Below are 23071 nucleotides of genomic sequence, written 5' to 3' on the forward strand. Positions count from 1 at the left end.
GGAGTCAGGCATTTCCAACTGATTCACATATAGACATAGGCTTGGGTTGCACTCTACAAAGTCAGATGGTCCTTAGACTTGGATTTCTCACTGTTCTCTTCTCTTTCCCTTGCCACTCTCGTGGAGAAATGCCACACACTTCTTTCCATTTTAAGTGAATGGAAACTAACTTTGCTCTGAGACGCTCCCAGAGGCCCATGAGGCAACTGGGTGGGGGTGGGGCAACATATGGGCTGGCAATCAATCCATCCTGAAGGTAGCATCCAGCCCTACACCTGCCCTAGCAATTTTGAATGGAGAAAAGGATAAATGAAGAGGAGAGAAGCCAGAGGAATGGAGTGAGCAGAGCCCTCCTGATTGCTCTGGCTCCATTATTGTGCTTCTGACATACACTTTCCATATTGTTCAATAACACTTTGTTCATGTGACCGTCTCCCCTGCCTAACAGAACTCCTGGGAGTCAAGGAGCATGTCTTGTGTGGATCACCCCAGAAAGGCCTCAAAAATGTGCAATGAATGACTGAGTCAAGGATGAAAATGAAGACCAGATACATACCTGAGTTGCTTAAAGAGCTTGGAAAAAATATGGATTTATGGTCCCTGTGCTCTGTTGCAGATAAATTATATCTTAGGGGGTGAGCACAGGAATCTATGTTTCTAAAAAGCTGTCTGGGTGAGTTCAATGCAAGTGCTCTGCAGGTCAGTATTTGGCAGTGGGTCTCAACTTTGGATGCACTTTGAAACCACTTTCGAGCTCTAAAAATCCCAATGTCTGGGTCCCACCCCCAAGAGATTCTGCTAAAGTGTCCTGGGTCAGGATCTGAGCAGTAGGATTTTTCAGTGGTTATAGTATACAGCCAGCTGAGAACTCCTGGTGCTCTGAGAGCCATGGCTGAAGGCTCAGTTACTGGACACTGGAAACTGAAGCTAGGACATGCATTTAATTATGGGAAAGCGAGCAACCTACTGCCATCTCCATTTCTCCATTTCTAGTGCCAACTTGTAATACCACAACCCCCCAGGGACATTTGTCAGGCTGCCTGAATTCTTCCCAGACCAGTTTCAGCGGTTGAACAGTCACTGAGAACACACCCCTAAGGAGTGCTAAGAGCTTGAGGGCAAGAGGAGTCCTGGTCTCAACAAAAGGACATCTTCAGAAAAACAACCCGCTTGGCAGCCTCTCCATCTTCAGCCCACCCCATTTCCCTCCCTTCCTAGAGAACCTTTCTGCCCTCCTCCCCACCCTTACCCACCATAAACATGAATCCTTACCTCATGGTACAAGCCCTCGGAGCGAGCCTTGTCAATCTTTTCTAGTGTATCCTTGGAGACTTGTATCATCTCTTTGACCACATCCTGAGAGGACTGAGAGAAGGAGGGACACTGAGTTACATCTTCACATAGTCGCATCTTTTACATTCAACGTAATACAAAATTAATGCCTTCCACATTCTTTTTTTTTTTAATATGTTTTTATTTATTTCAGAGAGAGGAAGGGAGAGAAAGAGAGAAACATCAATGATGAGAGAGAATCATCAATCAGCTGCCTCCTATACACCCCCTACAGGGGATCAAGCCTGCAACCTCAGCATGTGCCCTGACTGGGAAATCAAACTGTGACCTCCTGGTCCATGGGTGGACACTCAATCACGAGCCACACCGGCCAGGCACCTTCCTCATTCCAAATGCTTCACTTCCATAAATGCTGCACAAGATCCCTGTAGCTTTTCCAGCTCCCTCATCATGCTTCTGACTCATGCTGTCCTTTCCATTGACCAAGTCCCAGAGCCTTGCTGCAGCCAATCACTCCTGCCCTGTGCTCATGCCTGGGCTTTGGACCCAGTGCAGAATCTGACACTGACCCCTGTTGTATTTTCTCTGGCCTTTGGATTCTTATTCTATCATCCAAAGTATTTCCCACTTTTCCTTCATACTTCAAGTCCACCATATATACTAAAGATATCCCCTTGCTTTTTTGTCTTTTCCCAAGTCATTGATTTAAATACTAGCCAGCCCAGGACTGAAGACAAAGGCTGAGGACTTGACTAAAACTTTGTACTCCAGTTTTCCATCGGAGTTCATGAAAGATAGCCTTTGTGGCTATGGGTATCCAAACCCTTCCAGTGTCTTAGTACCCAGTTCATGTTTCCTTGTTTTCACCAAAAACATACTGTGAGAGACTTTGTCAGCTGTCTCTGTGAAATCTAGATTCATTAGGCTTACCGCATTTGCCTGAGCAGTCTAGTGATATTGTAAAAAAAAAAAAAAACTTTTAATGAGGTTTTAATATTTGAGGCAAGGAGGTACCATAATCAAGAAGTCCATGAGGGTGCCATAATTTCAAAGAAAAAGTGCCAAATTTGCTTAATGTCCAAAGGAAAAGTTTACTGGCTATGCTCCTCCATATTAGAAGCTCTTCTCTGATTTTCTTTTCCTTAGGCAAATCTGATAAAGCTTTTTTTCCAAAATGAAAATAACTTTATTGTTTATTTTGACTGTAAAATAGGCATGTGGAAGCTGTAAAAAATTAAAACATATGAAAAAAGTAAAAATCCCCAGAACCTACCCAAAGATTGACACAGCATTTTGAGGAACATTTATATATATATATATCTTACAAAGTATTCCCACCAATATTTCCAGTACCCCCCGGCACCATACATAGCTATTATAATATTATTGACTATATTTCCTATGCTATACTTTACACCCCTGTGACTATTTTGTAACTACCAATTTGTAGTTCTTAATTCTTTCACTTTTTTCACCCATCCCTCAAACCCCCTCCCTCTGGCAACAATTAGTCTCTTCTCTGTATTTATGGGTCTGTTTCAATGTTGTTTGTTTATTTACCTTGTTCGTTAGATTCCACATGTAAGTGACACCATATGGTATTTGTCTTTCTTTGACTTATTTCACTTAGCATAATATCCTCTAGGTCCAGCCATGCTGACTCAAATGATAAGACTTCATTCTTTTTTGTGGCTGAGTAATATTCCACCATGTGTATCAGTGGTCGGCAAACTCATTAGTCAACAGAGCCAAATATCAACAGTACAACGACTGAAATTTCTTTTGAGAGCCAAATCTTTTAAACTTAAACTTCTTCTAACGCCACTTCTTCAAAATAGACTCGCCCAGGCCGTGGTATTTTGTGAAAGAGCCACACTCAAGGGGCCAAAGAGCCGCATGTGGCTCGCAAGCCGCAGTTTGCCGACCGCTGATGTATATGTACCACTTCTAGCAGGCCTCACGGGGCAAGCCGCCCTCTACACCTGACCTGGTGCACAGTCTCTGAAGGGTGTTGCAGTCAAGCCCTCAGGCCCTGCTGGCTGCTCCTGCTCTTAGAATATTTGCATTCCTAGCCCGGGCACCTTTATTCCTAGTCTCTTTTCCTGAGGCCTCGGGCAGAGGTCTTCTTTAGGCACTTCTACCACCGAGGCCTCCTTACTGGGGAGGGGTGGGGAGACTTGCAGACACTTTTCCCTACTCTCACTCAGTGCCCAGCGCTTTTCCGCTCCTAGCCCTTTCCCCATGCCCTCTCCCCAAGCCCCGCATCTCAGGGTCCACAGCCTTTTGTTCTGGGTCCCTCAGCAGTGAAAGGACCCCTACATCTGTGCTGATCCACCTGACCCTCCACCAGTGTACCTTCCCATGGGAGCTAATGAAGTAGGGGGAGTGGCGCCTGCCCCAGCACAGCCTCCAGCTTTCCCACGGCAGGAAGTGATGGAGGGCATACTGCTTTAATCGGCCGCTTTAACACCTGCAGCTCCACTTTCTCCCAGCTTCGCTGAGCTCCTGACATGCCCCTTAGCAAGCCTTCCCACTGCTCAGTGGTCCCACCATCCATTAGGCAACAGCTCCTCAGGACTTAGGCAAGTTAACCAATCTAAACAGTGCCCGATCTTCATATTGCCCATTTCCATGGGACTAGGAAAATCTTTGTGATAACCAGACAACGAATCTCTGCCCATCTGGTCTCAATATGTGCAATTCCCAGCATTATCTAAATGGCAAAGGGGCAAGGAGAGGACTAAATTTTACTGAGTGTCTACTCTCTATGCCATACCCTTTACATATGTAATTGTGTTTAATGCTCAGAACAACCCCTTATCATGGTTGCCATCATCCCTATTTTATAGATTAGAAAACTGTGTAATATCCCCAAACTCAAACACCTAGCAGGTGGCAGTGCCCGAACACTAGCGGGGACCTATGGGCATTGCACTGTCCCCCACCCCTACCGCCTTCCCCGGGGTTACAGGCTGGTCCTCTGGGAACTACTGAGCAGGGTGCATTGATTAGCTGTGGGATCCCATGCCTGGCTCCTGTGGAGGTGGCACAAACACCCTCCAGTAGGGCTGTATGTACCTTTGGGTCTTCTTTCACCCCCAGGAAGAGGTCGTCCTTCAGCCCTTTCTGGCAGTGCTCACACGTGCAGTCGAAGTAGTACTGCTTCTTCAGCTGCTTCTTGCGTTCTGCACTGACATTAAGGAAGTCGATATAGGACACAGTCAGCTCTTCGCCTTCTGAGATCTTGCCCAGGGCCCGGAGCTCAATTCTGGAGCAGGGCAAAAGGAAAGAGTAAATCAAGTCCACGGCTCCAGAGTGGCATCTGTGCTCTTCCGGGTTCGAGGAGTTGAGTCTCAAAGACAATGACTTCCACTAGCACGTGAGGAAACTCCTGTTCCCTCCAACTTAGGGGAAATGTGGACTAACGGGCAGTTTTCTGAATAATTCTGTTCCACTCATTATAACAATCAAATCTGCTTCATTCCGTAAATCGCCCTGAAATATGCTCAAATAGATTCCCGGGAGAGGACTGGTCTTGGTCTTAAAACCACATATTGCTTCCATGCCCGCAATCATCCCTGTACATTCAGCTACTGGTTGTTGACAAAGAAAGGGAGAAATAATAAGGTGAAAACTCAAACAGCAGAAGACTCAAGAGTCATTCCCGCTTAGTTTGGGGACTGCTCGCTCAAAAACACACACATTCATTCTCCGCCAATCTTGGCCTATTCTGTGAGTGACTGTAAGTCCCTTCTTACCTCAACCAGTGGTTGAGGAGACTTATTCAGCAAACAAAGGCTGGCTCTGTAAGTCTGATGCATTGTTCACTTTTGTGTTTATTGGGGGACAGGGCTTTGTGGTCGAAAGTGGTTAGCAAGAGCAGATGGCATTTCAATCCCCTTCCAGCCTAGACCTGACCCTCCAATGACCTAGAGCACAATCCACTTTGCCATGTAATAGATGCAGAATATGCTGAAAACAAAAGCCCATGGTGAAATTGACACCCAGGTTAGCCAACCAAGCAGAGATCAGCCTGTGGGCCTCTCAGCCATGCACAAGGCCAGAAGCTACAGAAAACAAGTGGTGAGCCCTGAGCTGTGCTCCTGTGTCTCCCCAGGATCCTGGGGCCTCACCACCCAGTAGAAACCATCCCCCAGAGAGTGAGTGGCAGGATGCGGAGGCTGGGAAGAGCATCTGCAGAGAGGTTCATAATAATTTTTTTGCCTCCCAGAGCGGCTGTCTGACACTGTGTGAAAGGCCGGGACATAATTTCAGCACCACAGAAGGGTCCCAGTCAAAGGCATCCCCTTCCACGTGCTCTAAAGTGACAATCAAGCAGGCAGCTACTGAACCGCAGTGACATGCGTGTCCAAGTGTCAGAGGTGACATGCCTTCTCTCAAAGTGGAGTCCACTGACATGCCAAATAAATGTGATACTATATATAAAAACAACTCAAATGGCACCTGCCAAAATGTATGTTCCCCTTCACCTCCTGTTTCTTCTTCCATTTCTTCCCACCCCAAGTTTTGGCAGCAGCTGGTACTGAAGGGATGAAAGGCAAGAGGGAGGGGAGGGCCCAGTGATTCTACTCCCAGGTCTGCTTGGAATCCTAATATGTCCAAACTGCAGGCAATCAATCTTCTCAATTCACAAATGAGGGTGCTGATACCCAGAGAGGTGAAGTAACATCCCCAAAGGTCCCATACACTTTGGCCACAGAGTCAAGATTAGAACTCAAGTGCCATTCACACCTCACCACATCGTATTGGCCTGATGGTTTTCAGTCTGCTTCCTGAGTCTGCAATGCATGGGAAGTGAGGCGCACCAAAGCCCTCAATTTTAGGACTCTGATAATGTCCTAAGTACGTCCATGTGAGCAACTTTAGAGCCAAGGTTGAGTGTGGATCTTTGGCATTTGGTCCTGGTAGGGTAAGGAAACTGCTAACCCGACCCACCCCCTTTAAAGAGGCAGTTCACCATAGTAACATATCCCCATTCAACAGTGACTCAATGGCCAATAAGTTAGGGTTTCCAATAGCTTTACTTTCTATCATGGTTAAGCTAGTTCATACAAGGTTTCGGAGTGTCTCAAATTATTTCAATGCTGTTAGCGAATTTTCAAAACCAAAATAATTTAATGTCACGTAAATACGAAAAATGCATACCCCATTTACTAACTTGGAATTGGGGATCAAGGAATGAATAGTGACTACCGCTCCATTCTGGACCCCAGACCCCTCCCATCTGTAATGCTCTGCAATTTTATAGTTCAGTCAATTCAGCCACGAGTAGGCAAGTAATTTAAATATTTTTTTTAGAGATTGGGAAGGTCCCTAGAGATGCTCTCATCTTGACCTTTGCTCTATGGATGTGGAACAAAATGCCCAGGAGATGATGTTAATCGTTCAAAGTCACGTGCAATGCATGCCAACACAGTCTCAGGTGCACAAACCAATCCGCCCCTGCATTCCCAAAGCCCAAACTCACATGCAGCATTTTGTTCTAAATCCAAAGAGCATTTCAAGTACTTTTAAGCCTCGTTTGAGAAAAAGATCCATCTGGGACCTTTTGGTTGTGATTAAGAAAAGTCAAAAGTAAAATCTAACCTAAACCACGAATTCATAGTTGGCCAGAGCAGTAAACAGAATACTATCAATAAAAATTTATGAATAAAAGTTTATCAATATATCACAGTTATGAGTGCGATTTTCAGAACCCAGTCTGGGTGAGAGATTGGGGGTTATAAACAAACACATAGTCCTTTAGTAGGTCAGTAGTATCAGCAGTCCTCACTTCATGGTAAGCAGGGTTTAGAGGGAAGAACCTGGGTTTTTGCCAAGATGATGTGGACCAGAAGAGACAGTCACGCTTTGAGGTTGGAGGAACAAAAGAAGTAAGGCGTGAAAGAGGAGAAAGGAAGAAAACAAAGTAGCCCTGGCCGGTGTGGCTCAGTTGGTTGAGCGTCATCCCATACACAAAAAGGTTGACAGTTCGATTCCCGGTCAGGGCAGGTGCCTAGATTGCAGGCTCAATCCCCAGTAGGGGGAGTGCAGGAGGCAGTCTGTCACATTGATGTTTCTCTTTCTCTCTTTCTCTCTCTCTAAAATCAATAAAAACATTTTTTAAAAAAAGGAAAAGAAAACAAAGGCATGTCAGGTAGTGGGTGAATAAAGAACAAAATGATTAAATGCATTAAGAATAGCCCTGGCCGGCATGGCTCAGTGGTTAGAGCATAGGCCCAAGCACCGAAGGGTCTCAGATTTGATTCCCAGCCCCAGTCAGGGTGCATACGGGAGGTAACCAATCTATGTGTCTCTCTCACATCGATGTTTCTCTCTCTCTCTTCTCTGACTCCCCTCCCCCCTCCCTCCTTTCCACTCTCTTTGAAAAAGCAATGGAAAAAATATCCTCGGGTGAGGATTAACACCAAAAAAATTCTTTTTTAAAGAACAAAGAATACAGCATTCAAAAAAGATGAGACTCTGGGGTACAGAAGGACATACAGACAGACAGCAGCCACAGAATCTTGGGAAGGGGCATCTTGGGAACCAGGCAAGTGAGGGAGGTGGGTCAGAGGAGCAGGGAAGTTTGAAAGAACTGACCCACCTCATCTGGGTGTGAAACATGGATTTCACTGCCTCATGACTGAAAGACAAAACAGACACCCAAATGGACATCATTACTATTGACGGATCCCACACAGCTAGCAAAGGTGCACAGTATTTCAGATGCAATGAAAGCTTTGGCCATAACAACAATCTCTAGCCCAGCCCCTGTCGTCCAGCCCCTGTGGCTGGGCTCACTTGAAAAGATGTGTCTGGTATAGTGGAAATGTCACTGGATTTGGAATGAGATGTTCTGAGTTCAAAAGTACACAGCCCTGGACAAGTGACTTCCCTTCCCAGGCCTCTGTTCTCATCTATAACCGGGTAGTAAGACTCATGAGACAATGCATTTAAAAGTAGAGTACTAAAAAAAAAAAAAAAAAGGTATGAAAAGCATATTATCCCACTAACAAGAACCTTGGACAGATAAGTGTTGCCTCTTTTGATGTCTATCTCATGGAGAGTTGGAACCATGTATGGAGGCTGGGTAAGTCACACAGGTAGTAGATAAAATGATTGGGGTGTGAATTGGGCTCCTAACATCATGACCAGTGTTCTTTCCATTATGGCAGGAAGCTAGACATGACTGAAAAGTCACCTTCTCTTGTACAACAACCAAGAAGCCCGGGTAAAATATGGCTGCTCCAAATTAGTGGCTGCATAGAAGCCCACGCAGACACTGGAGCTGATCTAGAAAAAGAGTTCCGGGTTCCTGGGGCAGTTACATGTAGCGAAAAGAAGAACCTGGGTCACCATTGCTTAGTGAAAGGGGTTCAAGAAAGACCAGCCCTGTATGTGAGTGAATTTGACCCTCTCTACCAACCAGGCTAACCCTGGACAACAGCTTGTCTGGGGAGCATTCCATGAAGTGACCCCAAGAGGCATAGGAAGGGAAAACACAAATGCTGTGAAAAGATTATCATCTGGATCCAAAATAAACTTCCCTGTCTTGAGTGATTTTCTCAATTGCTGAAGAGCCTGGTGTCATGTGGGCCCTTGCTTCCAGAAATAGGAAGGAAAAGGGAAACTAGAGTCCCCGCTATATTGGAACTTAAGCTTGAATCTTGGCTAAGAACCAAAAACCATTGTCTTTGTTTTCCAGGAAGTTTGCGGGGGGAAACTTGCTCATTGTTGATGACTCAGTCAACTTGTATCCGTCATAAGAGCTTGTCTCTAAGAGCAAAAGCAAAATTGCTCAGGCCTCGTTCCCCAAATCCCCCCAGCCTAAGCCAGGGAAAACCGGGGCTCACCCTCTTTACTGACTCTTCTCCATTTGTGTCCCACCCCCAAATTCCCTTCTGTCCCCTCTGTGCCTTATTTGGAGGAGGGTGCTAACTGACCTCTGAGGACTTCATCACCAGTTTCCTTTGCCCTCTGGCTTCTAGTTGGGGTTTGGCCAATGGGAAGAGATCAGGAGATGGGAGGAGAGTGGTTGGGCTATTTAGTCTCCTGGCTCCCTCTCTGCCTTAGTGTGGTTCTAGCAGTGGCACAGCCACACTGTTGGAAAGGATCTCTCCCGTGGCTCTCAGCAAGCACAAAAACAGTACTTCTTCCATTTGCCCTTCCATTCTAGAGGTAATAATGGTTTCATGCTATAGCAAGACCCTGGACACTTCACTGTTCTTTATTAGTTGCTTAAATGCTACTCGCACTTCTATGAATAGTCCTTTTATTAAATTCCATTCAGGTAAACTCTGGGTATGCCTTTGGATTTCTGCTGGGACCTTGACTGATATATGCTTCTCAGTTGATGTTTTGTAATGACCTCTAGGGATCAAGGCATCAAGTTTTAAAATAGTAGTTAGAGGTTTATCTGACATAACTAGGCAACGTCAAGAAACATACAAAGACTCAGAAATTACCCATGTGGAGTTCTCTACTAGCTTCCCCATTACCTTTCTCCTAACCACAAATATTCTACAATAAAATTTCTATTTTTTTCCCATTTGAAAACCATTCTAGTTCATGAAACTTTGCCTTAAGTCAAGTGGCGAGAACACCATGAGGTCTCCCCACCCCCATCACAGCACCCCCAGTGAAAGACATACTCACTTGCCGTTGTTAAAGATGACGGTGCAGTTGGGCCAACAGTCATGGTTCACCAGGCCCAGGTTGGGGAAGATGCCCACGCCCACAGCCTGCAGGCCCCTCTGATCACTGAGCGTGAAACCATTACAGTTAATCTACCCAGAGAAAAAGACAAAGAGTCAGCTAACACACACAGACTAGGGACACAACACCATCCTCTCTACTGAAAGGTGCTTTTTAAAAAGTAGAAAACCAGTCTCATCCTGGAAATGCTTAGAGTCTGGAAAAAAAAATGTCTCTGTTCTCTGTGTGATTCTAAATGACCCTCTAAATTAGTATCATGGGAGACTCCCATGTTTGCTAAAATGCAGCACTGCCTTGAAAGTTTTGGGTAGCTGTATTCTAAAAAGTCCAAAGATGTCTGGCCAGTGTGGCCTAGTGGTTGAGCATTGACCAATGAAGCAGGAGGTCATGGTTCGATTCCTGATTAGGGCACATGCCCAGGTTGTGGGCAGGAGGCAGCCTATCAATGATTCTCTCTCATCACTGATGTTTCTCTCTGTCCCTGCTGGGAGCCAGTTGCAGCATGTCATGGTTACAAGAGTTTCATCAAAAGGTTGATGAAGCTTGGGGGCTCAACAAGGGCTGAGTCACATATGTGGTTGCCTGTTGGAAAGGCTAAAAAGCATCTCCCCCAAACCTGAATAGGATAATCGTTTGCTGCCAGACAGCTCAGGGCATCTTAATCTACATGTTATTGCCTCCTGTTGGCCAAACACCTGAACAGCTGTAGGCTATTCCCCAATCTGACAATCCTTCTATAAACCCTACCCTTTGAAACCCTACCCTTTGAAGTGTATTATCTCCACCTTGCCTTAGGACAAATTGTGTTAATAAAAAGCACGGGGTCCTGAGACAAAGGAGTCTTTAGCTCCTTTAGCTGAAGCTCCTCTGACCCCCAATGCCTTTCAAAACTATCTTTCATCTTTGGACTCCTCCTTATTGAATCTACGCACAGCCTTTCTCCAGATTGCTGAACCCTTCGTAATGCTGGGACAAGAACCCCAGCAATCCCTCTCTTTTCCTCTCTGAAATCAATAAAAAAATCCTATCTAATAAAGAGGGAATATGCTAATTGACCATCACTCCATCACAAAGATGGCTGCACCCACAGCTGAGGCCAAGTTCCCATAAGGAGCCTTAACGAGCAATCAGCAGGGACCTGAGGCTACGCCCTCCCCTGCCCCCATGGGGCTTGACAGGGGACCTCGGGCTGCACCGCCTGCCCTGGCGTCAGGCTGGGGGACCTCAGACTGCACCCCCCGCCCCAGTGCCAGGCCAGGGGACCTGAGGCCACGCCCCTTGCCCGGCGGGGCTTGACGGGGGACCTCAAGGTGTGCTTCCTGTCCTGGTGCTGGGCTAGGGGACCTCAGGCTGCTCCCCCCGCCCCAGCATCAGTCTGGGGGACCTCAGGCAGCACCTCCCACCAGGTGGGGCTTGACAGGGGACCTCAGGCCGTGCTCCCCACCCCAGCACCGGGCCAGGGGACCTGAGGCTGCACCCCCCTGCCTGGCTGGGCTTGACAGGGGAACTCAGGCCACGCCCCCGCCCAGCAGGGCTTCATGGGGGACCTGAGGCTGTGCCCCAATGCCTGGCGGGGCTTGACGGGGGACCTCAGGCCATGCCCCCCACCCAGCAGGGCTTGACAGGGGATCTCAGGCCATGTCCCCCACCTGGTGGGGCTTGATGGAGGACCTCAAGGCACGCCCCCACCCTGGTCTGGGCTGGGAGACCTCAGGCCACGCCCCCCATCCTGGCACCAGGCCATAGGACCTGAGACTACGTCCCCTGCCCAGCAGGGCTTAACAAGGGTGGGACTGGTCGGGTCTGGATCTAGCCCAATGCGGGGGGGCCGGCCAGGTCTGGGTTTCACGCAATTTTGAGGCGCATGTGGGTGGGCAAGGACTTGACTCTGGGTCCGGTGGTGTGCCCCAGACTCTGACAGGAGGAAGGTTTTCTTATACATTTTACTAATTTTCTTTCATCTCTGACACTTCTATTATAGAGAACGGGCAAATGGCAATATTAAATTATTTCCTCTAATTAATCCCCTTTTAATGTGCACGAATTTCGTGCACCGGGTCACTAGTGATAAAAGTAAAAAGGCCAAAGATAGAAATGTTGATTCTGAAAGTCTCTCCTTTTCCTGTACCTGGGTCTCACATGAGTCTTCCCCAGTATCTATTTGGTTTCTCTCTCCATGAGCTACTCTGCCTTACTGTGTGTGTGTGTGTGTGTGTATGTGTGTGTGTGTGTGTCCGTCCCCTGCTTTCTTTGTCTACCCACCCTTAACTCCTATAGCTGTTCATAAGAGAAAATTGACATTTCTGTTTTATTGTGTCTGCTGGATATTTTATACTCCCTGTTCACAATTTTAAATTCTGGTAAGTGCAACATTTACTAGTATTTATAAATCCAAGACAAATCAAGTTGGTTATTACTCATGTGACACTCGATTTATTTCCTTTCCCTTAAAAATAAATGGTTCTTTATAGAAACAGATTCCAAATATCTGCTATCATGGTATGAAAATGCATAAGAATAAATATAACCTAAACTACATTGACAACTGCACAGAAATTTCTGCTTTATATATAAATAATAAACAGGAATAAATACTATACATAATAAAATATACATTTACATGTGTATATTGATATGTACAGCACATGGCTATTTGCTATAAAATTGGAGGACTGTCACTTTCTCCACTCAATCTCCTCAGTCATTCAGCAAATACATACATGAAGTTAAGCCTGTCAGTACTAACAAGCTGTGTTACCTTAGTTAAATCTCTTTCTTCTCTGAACCCCATTTTCCCATCTGTAGGTTGAGTGAGTTGGACCAGATGATCTCTACGGTCCTTTTAGCTCTACACTTTGGTAATTATGCCATTCTGTGGCTGCAGCCACCAGGCCCCTTGGGGTTACCCAGGAAGGTCTATGACACCCAAGCCTGTGGAGCCTCAGTGCTAAGAGGAGCAACTCTGGCACCAGGCAGACGGCTTCTAGCCCTTCCATGGACACCAGCTCACTGTGTGGCCTGTGGAAAGCATGTAAATCTCTCTGGGCCTAGGCTTTCTATTGATAAAATAGGAATGTTAAGCACAAATTTCATCTTGTGTTGTAAAAATTGCATAAAATAATACATGGGAAGCTATGATGGTTAATTTTATATGTCAACTTGGCTGGGCTGCAGTACCCACATATTTGGTCAAACATTATTCTGTGTTTCTGTGAAGGTGTTTTTTTGGATAGGTTAGCATTTAAATCAGTAGATTTTGAATAAAGCAAATTATCTGCACAACGTAGGTGGCCTCGTGATCAGTTAACAAACTTAATAGAACAAACACTAACTTCCAATGAGCAGGAAGGAATTCTGCCAGCAGTCAGCCTTTGGACTCAAACCACAACTCTTTTTTGGGGTGTCCTGCCTGCAGGCTTACCGGCAGATTTTGAATTTACACTCTATAATCTCAAGAGCTAATTCATTAAAATAAATCATGTCTGTCAATAGGTAGGTAGATAGATAGATAGATAGATAGATAGATAGATAGATAGATAGATAGCTGACTATTTCTCTGGGGAACTCTGACATTACAGAAGCACTGGCACATGATAAAGACTAGAGATATTGGTTCTGATCATGCTGTTGTTAATATTAAATAACCTCCCTCTTCAGCCTGTTCACCAACCCCACAGAAGGTGCTGGCCCTGCCAGAAAGAAGACATCTATCCTTACAGCCCAAGACCTGGTGACCCACTGGACTCCCACCCCCACCTCCTGGACACTCAGGGAGGCAAGAGAGGGGCCCTTACTCCCCTCTCTCTGGCTTCCACACCCACTACTCCCATTATCCTTCCCCTCAGACCTCAGAAAAGGAAGGGCCTTATTTTCAAGGTGACTAAAGGCAAGAAGGGATGGTAATTGGGTCTTTGTTTTCAAAGTGGGAAGGAGAGAATACAGGACATGCAGATAAACAAGGAGGTAAAATAACATCCAGGTCTACAGTTCAGAGATCATGGAAAGTCTTGCTGGGATGCCAATGTCAGATAGGGCAGGAATGGCCTCATAGTAAACAAGACCAGAAGGACAGAAGACAGGATGACAGTTGTTCATTCTAGGGCTCTGTCTCCCTCCAGTTCTTCTCTTGGCCCCTCTTCCCCACTCTGGCCTGGCAGCACCTGAAAACTTATTCGGTGGACAATCCCAGCTGTCACTCACCCCCACCCCCACTTCCTGAGAAACCATACCACGCCGAAGATGTGCGAGATATACTGCATGCTGAACTGCTGGCTCTGGGGCAGCCAGTACTGCAAGAAAGTATCCACATCCACCCGCAGCTGCTTCTGCTCCTCCTCTCCAAAGTTCTCCACGTGGTTCTGCAGGTCGTCCACGGACACCAGGCAGCCCTCTGTGAGCCCGGTGCCCTCTCTCTCCACCCGCCACATGATGCGTGCAGCCAGCCTGAGGAGAAGGGCAGGGTTAGGGAGACCCACTGCTTCCATTCATTCAAGAAACACATACTGAGTGCCTAATGCATGCCAGGCACAGTGTCAGGCCCAAGACACAGTTTTGAACCAGACAGAATTTCTTCTATCATGAAGTTTCTTATAGTGGGGGAGACAAAAATTTAAAAGATCATTAAACTAGTGTTAAATGCTATGCGGAAAATAGAATCGGGTAACATGATAGAAAGTGGCAGGGGGTGGAGGAGAAGACAAGGGGACCCAGGGAGGTGGCAGGGGTGAGGCACACTCAAGCTGAACAGAAGGAGCCAGCTCTGTGTGCGATGGAGAAAGAGCAGCGAGTACAAAGCCTCTGAAGGAGGAATGAGCTTGGCATGAAGGAAAAACAGCAAGAAGACCAAGGAGGCAGGAGCACAGGGCATGAGGAGTAAAAAGCAAATAAAGGGGAGAGGTGGGCAGAAGCCAGGTCACGTGGGTCTAGGAGACCCTGCATGGGGCCTGGGGACACCATGAGGTATGGCAGCCTGGGTCTCGCCTGGTAGTATGGCTAACTGAGATGAGCACTGGTGAAGGAGCCTAATGACCTGTTTCCACTTCTTCCTGTGTGACCCTGGGCAAGTCATCTGACCTCCCTGAACCTCTCTAATGACCAGTAAAATGAGGGTAACATACTATATTCCCTGTCATGCTAATCTCCAGAGGCATTTGGGAGATCTTTGTGTGTGAACTTATTTATATTCTTAATGACTGGATAAAGAGAAGGTGAAGAAAACAATCTAGATGGGGAGACAGTATAAGCAAAGGCCTGGATGCAGCCAAGAGCATGGCATAAGCAGGAAGCAGGGCGGGATCTGGCCTGGCTGGAGCAGAGGGCTCAGGGCTTTGAGTGTGAGACAGAGGGGTGTACTTAATCCTAAGGGCAGAGAGGACCCCCTGTTAACTAGTAAGCAGCCCATACCCACAAGATGAAGCCTGTAACCAAGAGACACTTTGGCAACTCTGCCATTCACTGGCCAGGCACCAGGGAAGGACTGGTGGCCTAGAACAGAAACCCCCTGAAGAGGAACCCCCTTGGCAAAGTATGGCCCTTTTTTCCTCTCATTTGGGTCAGGGGGTTATTTCCACAGAGATGCCCTGCCGGGGACCCCAGCACCTGAGAACCAAGATGTCCCCACATGGAGTGCAGGATACAACTGGGGAAAATAAAACTCAGGCTGGGGTGTCTGCTACCTCCAAATGTTAGGAAGAATGTCACAAAGCTCAGAAATTAAGACTAATGGGCGACATACTTCAACCCAGTATCAGAGGAAATTACCAGCTGGGACTGTGCAGCTGGAGGGAGAGACCTCCTCGTCACAGGAGGGAACACTGGCTCCGGGCCTTAGAGACAGGTAAGTTATCAGTGAGATACCTGCACCCCGTGTTCACTGCAGCAGTATTCACAATAGCCAAGACATGGAAGCAACCTAAGTGCCATCAACAGATAAATGGGAAAGGAAGAGGTGATATTTTTTATATGCAATCATGAGAAAGAAGGAAAGCCTGCCATTTGGGACAACATGGATGGACCTTGAGGACATTATGTTAAGTGAAACAAGTCAGACAGAGAAAGACAAATAGTGCATACTTTCCCTTATATGTGGGATCTTTAAAAAAAAAAAAAAAAAAAAAAGCCAAACTTACAGAATCAGATAATAGAAAAGTGTTTGCCAGGGACTGGTGGTTGAGGAAAATAAGGAGAAGTTGGTAAAAGGACACAAACTGGGGTGATAAACACATGATATACTATACAGATGATTTATTATAGAATTGTACACCTGAAACCTATATAATTTTATTAACCAATGTCATCCCATTAAATTCATTTTAAAAAAGGATACAAGCATTCAGTTACAAGATGGATATGCTCTAAGAATCTATAATAATAAAAGCATAATATGCTAATTAGACTAGACAGCCGAACATCCTTCCAGACAAAGCCGCGGCAGCCGGCAGTGGCAGCAGAGGTGGGGTGATGGGGGCAGCGCCTTCCCCTGATCGGCCCGGTCACCTCCTGCAGAGGGAGGCCAGATTGTGGGGAGTGGGCCTAAGCCATCAGGAGGAAGGGCTCCCGGACTGTGAGAGGGGGCAGGCTGGGCTGAGGGACACCCCCCACCCTAGTGCATGAATTTTCATGCACTGGGCCTCTAAACTAATATTAAACATGATGGTTGTATTGATAACATTGTATTGTATAATTAAAATTTGCTAAGAGAGAACTTAAATATTTTCACACACACACACACAAAAAATAAACATGTAGGGTGATGGCTGTGTTAATTAAGTAGATGGGGAACATCCTTTCACAATGTACATGTATATCAAATCACCACGATGCACACTTCAAATATCTTACAATTTTATGTCAATTCTACCTCAATAAAGTTGAAATTAAAAATAAATAAAGCCCTGGCCAGTGTTGCTCAGTAAATAGAGCATCAGCCCACACACCGAAGGGTAGTGGGGCTCAATTCCTGGTCAAGGGCACATACCTGGGTTGCAGGTTTCATCTCCGGCCCTAGTCAGAGTGTGTGCGGGAAGCAGCCAATCTGTGTCTCTCTCACGTCAATGTTTCTTTCTTTCTTTCTTTCTTTCTTTCCCTCTCTCTCCCTCTCTACCTCTCTCTCTCTTTATCCCCCTCCCTTCCTTCCTTCCACTCTCTCTATAAATCAATGGAAAAATAGCCTCTGGTGAGGATTAACAAATAAATAGATACATAAATGCATAAATACATACATACACACATGCATACAATTGCATGTGAGATTACCAAAAAATGCAGTAGGATTTCAACAGTTGGAAGTAATGGGGATAGGGAAGCTGACTGAGCCATTTTCATTTTGCAGTTTCCTAAAAATTATCGTCACAGCATGTCTGGTTTGGCTCAGTGGTTGAACATCGACCTATGAACCAGGAGGTCACGGTTTGATTCTCGGTCAAGGCACATGCCTGGGTTACAGGCTCGATCCCAGGTAGGGGGGCGTGCAGGAGGCAGCCAATCAATGATTCTCTCTCATCATTGATGTTTCTGTCTCCCTCTCCCTCTTCCTTCCTCTCTGAAATCAATAAAAATATATTTTTTAACAATCACCAGCATATGATGATTCCTGTCTGTGCTTTAACGTCATATCCTACAAGCATGATAAAGATGACCCCAACTTCCCCTTCCCCATCTCCCCTGCTCTCCACTGCCAGCTTCATAAGCCCCTGGCCCTGGTAGAGCATCAGGCCCTCCCCTGGTGGAGCCTCAGGACTTGGGATTTCTTGAACTGGGGCTCCCAAGGCATTAGCCCTGAAATTTCTGGCGATGGCTGCTCAGGGAGGCCACTAACTGTTGCAAATGCAAGTGCCTTTCGGTGCAGAGGGCTGTGCGTACAACCAGCAGGACAAGTGAGGCTGTGGTTCCTTGAAAAACTCCATATTTTGTAAAGGGGGTAGATGTATTGAGCTCTAGCTCATTTTGCCAAATCTTCAGATATTTTTCCAAAACAGGCCAAAAAAACCTATATTTTTTAATGTGAAATTTCCAATTTTTGAACTTTGGCAGATCAATATTTTTAAATTAAATATTAGGGAGCCATACAGAATGAGTCTGCAGCCAGCTCCAGCCTGGGTCTATATTTTGGAGCCATTAACCCGTCCTTCCTCTTAGACAGGCTCCCAGACCTAAAGGGAGCTCATAGACGTGGCCATATCCGGTCTCTTGGGGGCTCTGACCTCCTTTGCACTTAGCCAGGCTTCCTTGGGCCTGGGAATGCTGTCACTGCCACCCCTCCGCCCCCACCCATCCCCACCTGGCATCCGGAAATCCCAAACATTTCCGCAGGGCCCCGCTCTGACCTGATGTTCTCATTGGGTACCTTCCCGTATCTCTTGATGGCCAAACACTCCTTCTTGTGGTTTACCCACGCATCCTTCTGGCAGGTGCGGTCACAGTAACGCGCAAACTTGCACTGCCCACAGTGATGGAGCTTCTCCTGCCTCTTGAAGCAGGTGTGGCACACAAAGTTAACGAGGCTGGAAACAGAGGGAGAAAAGGTGACTGAATTCGGGGGGTACCATGAAAAGGGACCACACTGGCCTTTCAAAGACTGGGGGCCATCCTTGTCTTTCTAAGCTTCAAACGCCCACTTTTCAAAGAGAGGGGCTGGGCTTCCGAAGGCCCTTTAGCTGTAACTATCTTTTTAGCAGATATTTTAAAGTGAACCAAATGGGAACACTACTGAGCTCTGCATATACTAGTAAGCCCTTCAATTTAACTCGGCAAGTATAGGTGTAGGACCTACAGGCACCGGGACTCCCACAAGTGACCAGAGGGACAGGGAGCTTGCAATCACCGTACAGTGTGAGGAGCGCTGTGATAGGTGAGGCACAAAGTGTTCCTGGCACACACTGGAGAAGACACTTGAGAAACAGGGACGTCTTCTAGGCAAAGGGAGTGAGTGGAAATTCCTCATGGTACTGATGTCAAAATGCACAGGTTATTGGTACCGTGGCATGGGAGGGGCGTTCTGTGTGGCCTGTCCTTCTCATTGTTGAAATGAACTGTCCCTTTTCCCAAAGAATAAAAAATCATAACTATCCAGAATATGATGCAACAAGAAACATGATATATTTTATACAAAATTAGGTCTACACATTATGACATATGTCATAGTTCTGTGTTTTTGCAGCATTAAGAATCACCAGGTTAGCCTGGTCGGTATGGTTCAGTGGTTGAGCATTGACCTAGGAACCAAGAGGTCACGGTTAGATTGCAGGTCAGGGCACATGCCTGGGTTATGGACTCCATCCCTAATAGGGCGAGAGCAGGAGGCAGCCAATCAATGATTCTCTCTAATCATTGATGTTTCTCTCTCTCCTTCTACCTTCCTCTCTCCAAAAAAATAAAAATTAATAAAAACATATTTTTTAAAAAAGAATCAGAGGGTTACTGATGTCACTGGTGTTATCTGATGTAGTCACCCAGTTCAGAGAGAGTGGAAGTGATGTAGAGGAACAATGCATGCCCTTTCGGTGGGTGAGGAAGAGATGTGGGAAGATGCTTCTGACTTCCCAGAGTTTCCATTGGGGTCCCATGCCTCCCCATGTTAAAGCCATGATTCAGACAGACGAGGTCATGGGCTAGCATGAAGGAAATATATTTCAAAACATAACTCAACACCCAGGATGAGTGAAATCTGGTGTTCACGGGGCCTATAGATAATGCACAATATCTACAGCCCCAACCGTATACTCCCACAATGTGGGAGAGAAATCCTGGCCGAGGAAGCGGAGAGATGACGGGAAGAAGTTAGGTGACATACAGAGAAGTGTTGAGCTCCCTGGGAGAAAGTGGGTATGGAAACTCAAGTTGGGGCTAACAATCTAAACATGGGTCTCTAAAGTATAAGAAAACAAGGGCTTTTAGAAATGTGAAATTCTAGAGCCTGCAGGAAGAACCTTCAACAGAATATACAAGTACAGAAATCCCTTGTGTCTATCCCTGACTATGACTTTTAATTCCCATAGTGACAAAGAGTTTGCTTCTTCCAAGAACAGTTCATTGTTGGCTAATCCTAATTACTGTCAACCTCCTCCTTGTGTTAAGCTTGAGTTTGCTTTCCAGAAAAACAGACTCCTATAACATAATTTGGCCATCTGGATCCTTGTCTAATGAAACAAGCCCTTCAATAATTTGAAGACTGCCCAGGCGGTGTGGCTCAGTGGTTGACAGTCAACCCATGAACAAGGAGGTCACGGTTTAATTCCCAATCAGGGCACAGGCCTGGGCTTCGGCTCAATCCCCAGTAGGGTGGGTGCAGGAAGCAGCCAATCAATGATTCCCTCTCATCATTGATGTTTCTCTATCTCTCCCTCTCCCTTCCTCTCTATGAAATCAATAAAATATTTTTTTTTAAAATTTGAAGACCACTGCCATGCTTCCCCTTCATTTCCCTTCTCCAAGCTAAACATTCCCAGCTCCTTCAGCAGTTCCTTATACACATTTCTGAAAATCTCACACTGTTCTGATGTTCTCTGATGTGCCTATTGCATGTCCCTGCAGCCAAAGGAAAGTGAGCTTAGCAGGGTAATCAAGCAAGATCCAGCAGCCAGTGCTAAGGCATCAGGCTCAAGGACCAGCCCAAAGGCTAGGCCCAGTGGTTCCAACATAGTACCAAGGGATGGAGAGACAGGCACTACATGGGCTACTGCTCCAAGCGAAGGGCACTACATGGGCTACTGCTCTAAGCTAGATCCTGGGCCTAGAGTCCAGTTTTCTGGAGGCCTGTGGGTGGTCAACTTAACACACTGCTGTGTCCCCATCACCAGTAATCCTCCAATCTAATAAAAGAGTAATATGCAAATTGACCATCACTCCAACACACAAGATTGCTGCCCCCATGTGGTCAAAGATGGCTGCCCCCATGTGGACACAAGATGGCCGCCACAAGATGGCCAGCAGGGGAGGGCAGTTGGGGGTGATCGAGCCTGCAGGGGAGGGCAGTTAGGGGTGACCAGGCCAGCAGAGGAGGGAAGTTGGGGGTGACTGGGCCTGTAAGGAAGGGCATTTGGGGGGGACCCAGGCCTGCAGGGGAGAGCAGTTGGGGGGGACCAGGCCTGCAGGGGAGGACAGGGGTGACCAGGCCTGCAGAGGAGGGCAGTTAGGGGTGACTAGGCCTGCAGAGGAGGGCAATTAGGTGCAAACAGGCTGGCAGGGGAACAGTTAGGCATCAATCAGGCTGGCAGGGGAGTGGTTAGGGGGTGATCAGGCTGGCAGGCAGAAGTGGTTAGGGGCAATCAGGAAGGCAGGCAGGCAAGCAGTTGGGCGCCAGCAGTCCTGGATTGTGAGAGGGATGTCCGACTGCCCATTTAGGCCCGATCCCGGTGGGATCGCACCTAAATGGGCAGTCGGACATCCCTCAAGGGGTCCCAGATTGGAGAGGGTGCAGGCTGGGCTGAGGGATACACACCCCTGTGCACGAATTTCATGCACCAGACCTCTAGTTTGTTAATAATGATAAAGTACTCAAGGGCCTGAACGGTTATTACTTATTTGCAGGTTAGATCAGATTGAAGGTTATTCCCATAACTATGTCTTCATCACTACTTCGCATTCTTTACACTTTCCTAATGAGAGAGGAAGGAGAATCACACACTGGCATACTTAGTGAGTTGCATAGAATCCACAGCCTATCCTAACTATGCCACACAGGGTACCCTGCTCAAGAAGGTCATTTGTCCTGAATACCCAGCAGAATAGAATACAAGGGACTCACATGAGACCCCGACCATTTAGTGGGGTCTCCAAGCCCCTGGAGGAGGGGAGCTATGTATGTCTCACGTCTGTCTCAAGTCAGGATTGCATTCTCTGGGAAGAACATGAGGTTCATGAGCACGGACTGGGTTGCTGAAGAACTCAGGTAACTTGGATCCCAAAGAAGCTCCAAATCTTATCACCTGGCCACTCAAGGGTGAGACCCTGGGTCACGAAACTTTAAATTATGGTGCCCAGAACAGAGTATGGTTTCCAGGTGTGGTGCTATTCACACTTCCTGGATCTGGACATTGTGATTCCATTAGCTTCTTTAGCAAAAAATTCACACTTATTTAAGGTCAAATTACAATTATAGTCACTAGAACCTCCCAGCTTTTCTCAAGGGCTTTGCAGCCAAGTCAGAGCTGCCCTCTGTTTGTCCATTTGTCATTGCCTTTTTAAACAGCTTGATTAAAGTATAATTGACATATGTAAACTGCATGTATTTCAAATGTGCAATTTGATAGTGAACATGTCCACCACCTCCAATACTTTCTCATGACACTGAATTTTTTAACCTGAAGTGAGATCCTCACCTTCACCCCTATCTGATTGCTTTCAGTGTAGTATTCCAAACTGTTCAGATCATTGTGAATTTTGTTCTGTCATCATTATCTCACTATGCTAATCTTCGAGTCATCTGCAAATCAGAGAGCGTGTCTTAGGCTGGGAAGGGAAAAGAGGAGCAGTTGCCCACCTCGAGGGTATCAGCATCCAGACCAGGAATACAAACAAAGCAGGACAACCAGGAAATGGCTGGAGAAGAAGAGCTAGAAGCAAGCACAATCATGCTGGCTGTCACCTACAACTTATCACTTGGAACCCAATGCCAATCTGCTAAGGGGGCGCCCAGCATAGAACAACCCCACACTGAGCCTGCTCTAATATTTTACACCCATATGATATTTTTTTAAATAGTTTAGTATAATGTTTCATATTTTTATTCAAATACATATATATTCACATACACATTTCATGTATAAACTAAAATTTGTATCTACCAAACATATATATTACACTTCATAGTTCTCACACTGTTGCATTGTTTTACATTTTAAATGCTAATAAGCCCTGGCCTCCGTGGTTCAGCCTCAGTCGGTTGAGCGTCATCCCATGCATCGCAATGTCGCCTATTCAGTTCCTGGTCAGGGCACAATGCCCAGGTTGCTGGCTCAACCCCCAGAGCCCCCAGCAGGGGGCGTGCAGGAGGCAGCCGATTGATGGTTCTCTCTTCCCTCTCCTTCCCTCTCTAAAATCAATAAAAACATATTCTTTTAAA

At 46.5% G+C, this 23071-nt stretch overlaps 1 protein-coding gene across 10 annotated transcripts in view; it reads right to left on the bottom strand.

Annotated features, from left to right (window-relative positions):
- SMYD1 (SET and MYND domain containing 1) overlaps nt 1-23071 on the bottom strand; it is a 45492-nt gene that overhangs the window by 5884 nt on the left and 16537 nt on the right. For 4 of the 10 annotated variants that reach the window (XM_080683877.1, XM_080683879.1, XM_080683878.1 and 1 more), the window contains exons 2-7: nt 18336-18512; nt 14241-14454; nt 9952-10082; nt 7901-7939; nt 4372-4561; nt 1273-1365 (exon numbers count right to left, since the gene is read on the bottom strand). In XM_080683877.1, coding sequence (XP_080540003.1) covers nt 1273-1365; nt 4372-4561; nt 7901-7939; nt 9952-10082; nt 14241-14454; nt 18336-18512 — 844 coding nt within the window. The remainder of the gene's footprint in view (nt 1-1272; nt 1366-4371; nt 4562-7900; nt 7940-9951; nt 10083-14240; nt 14455-18335; nt 18513-23071) is intronic. The other 6 variants (XM_080683881.1, XM_080683882.1, XM_080683880.1 and 3 more) reach the window with 3 other exon arrangements.

The sequence above is a fragment of the Plecotus auritus genome (assembly GCF_963455305.1).
Source record: "Plecotus auritus genome assembly, chromosome: 8".
Taxonomy (NCBI): Eukaryota; Metazoa; Chordata; class Mammalia; order Chiroptera; family Vespertilionidae; genus Plecotus; species Plecotus auritus.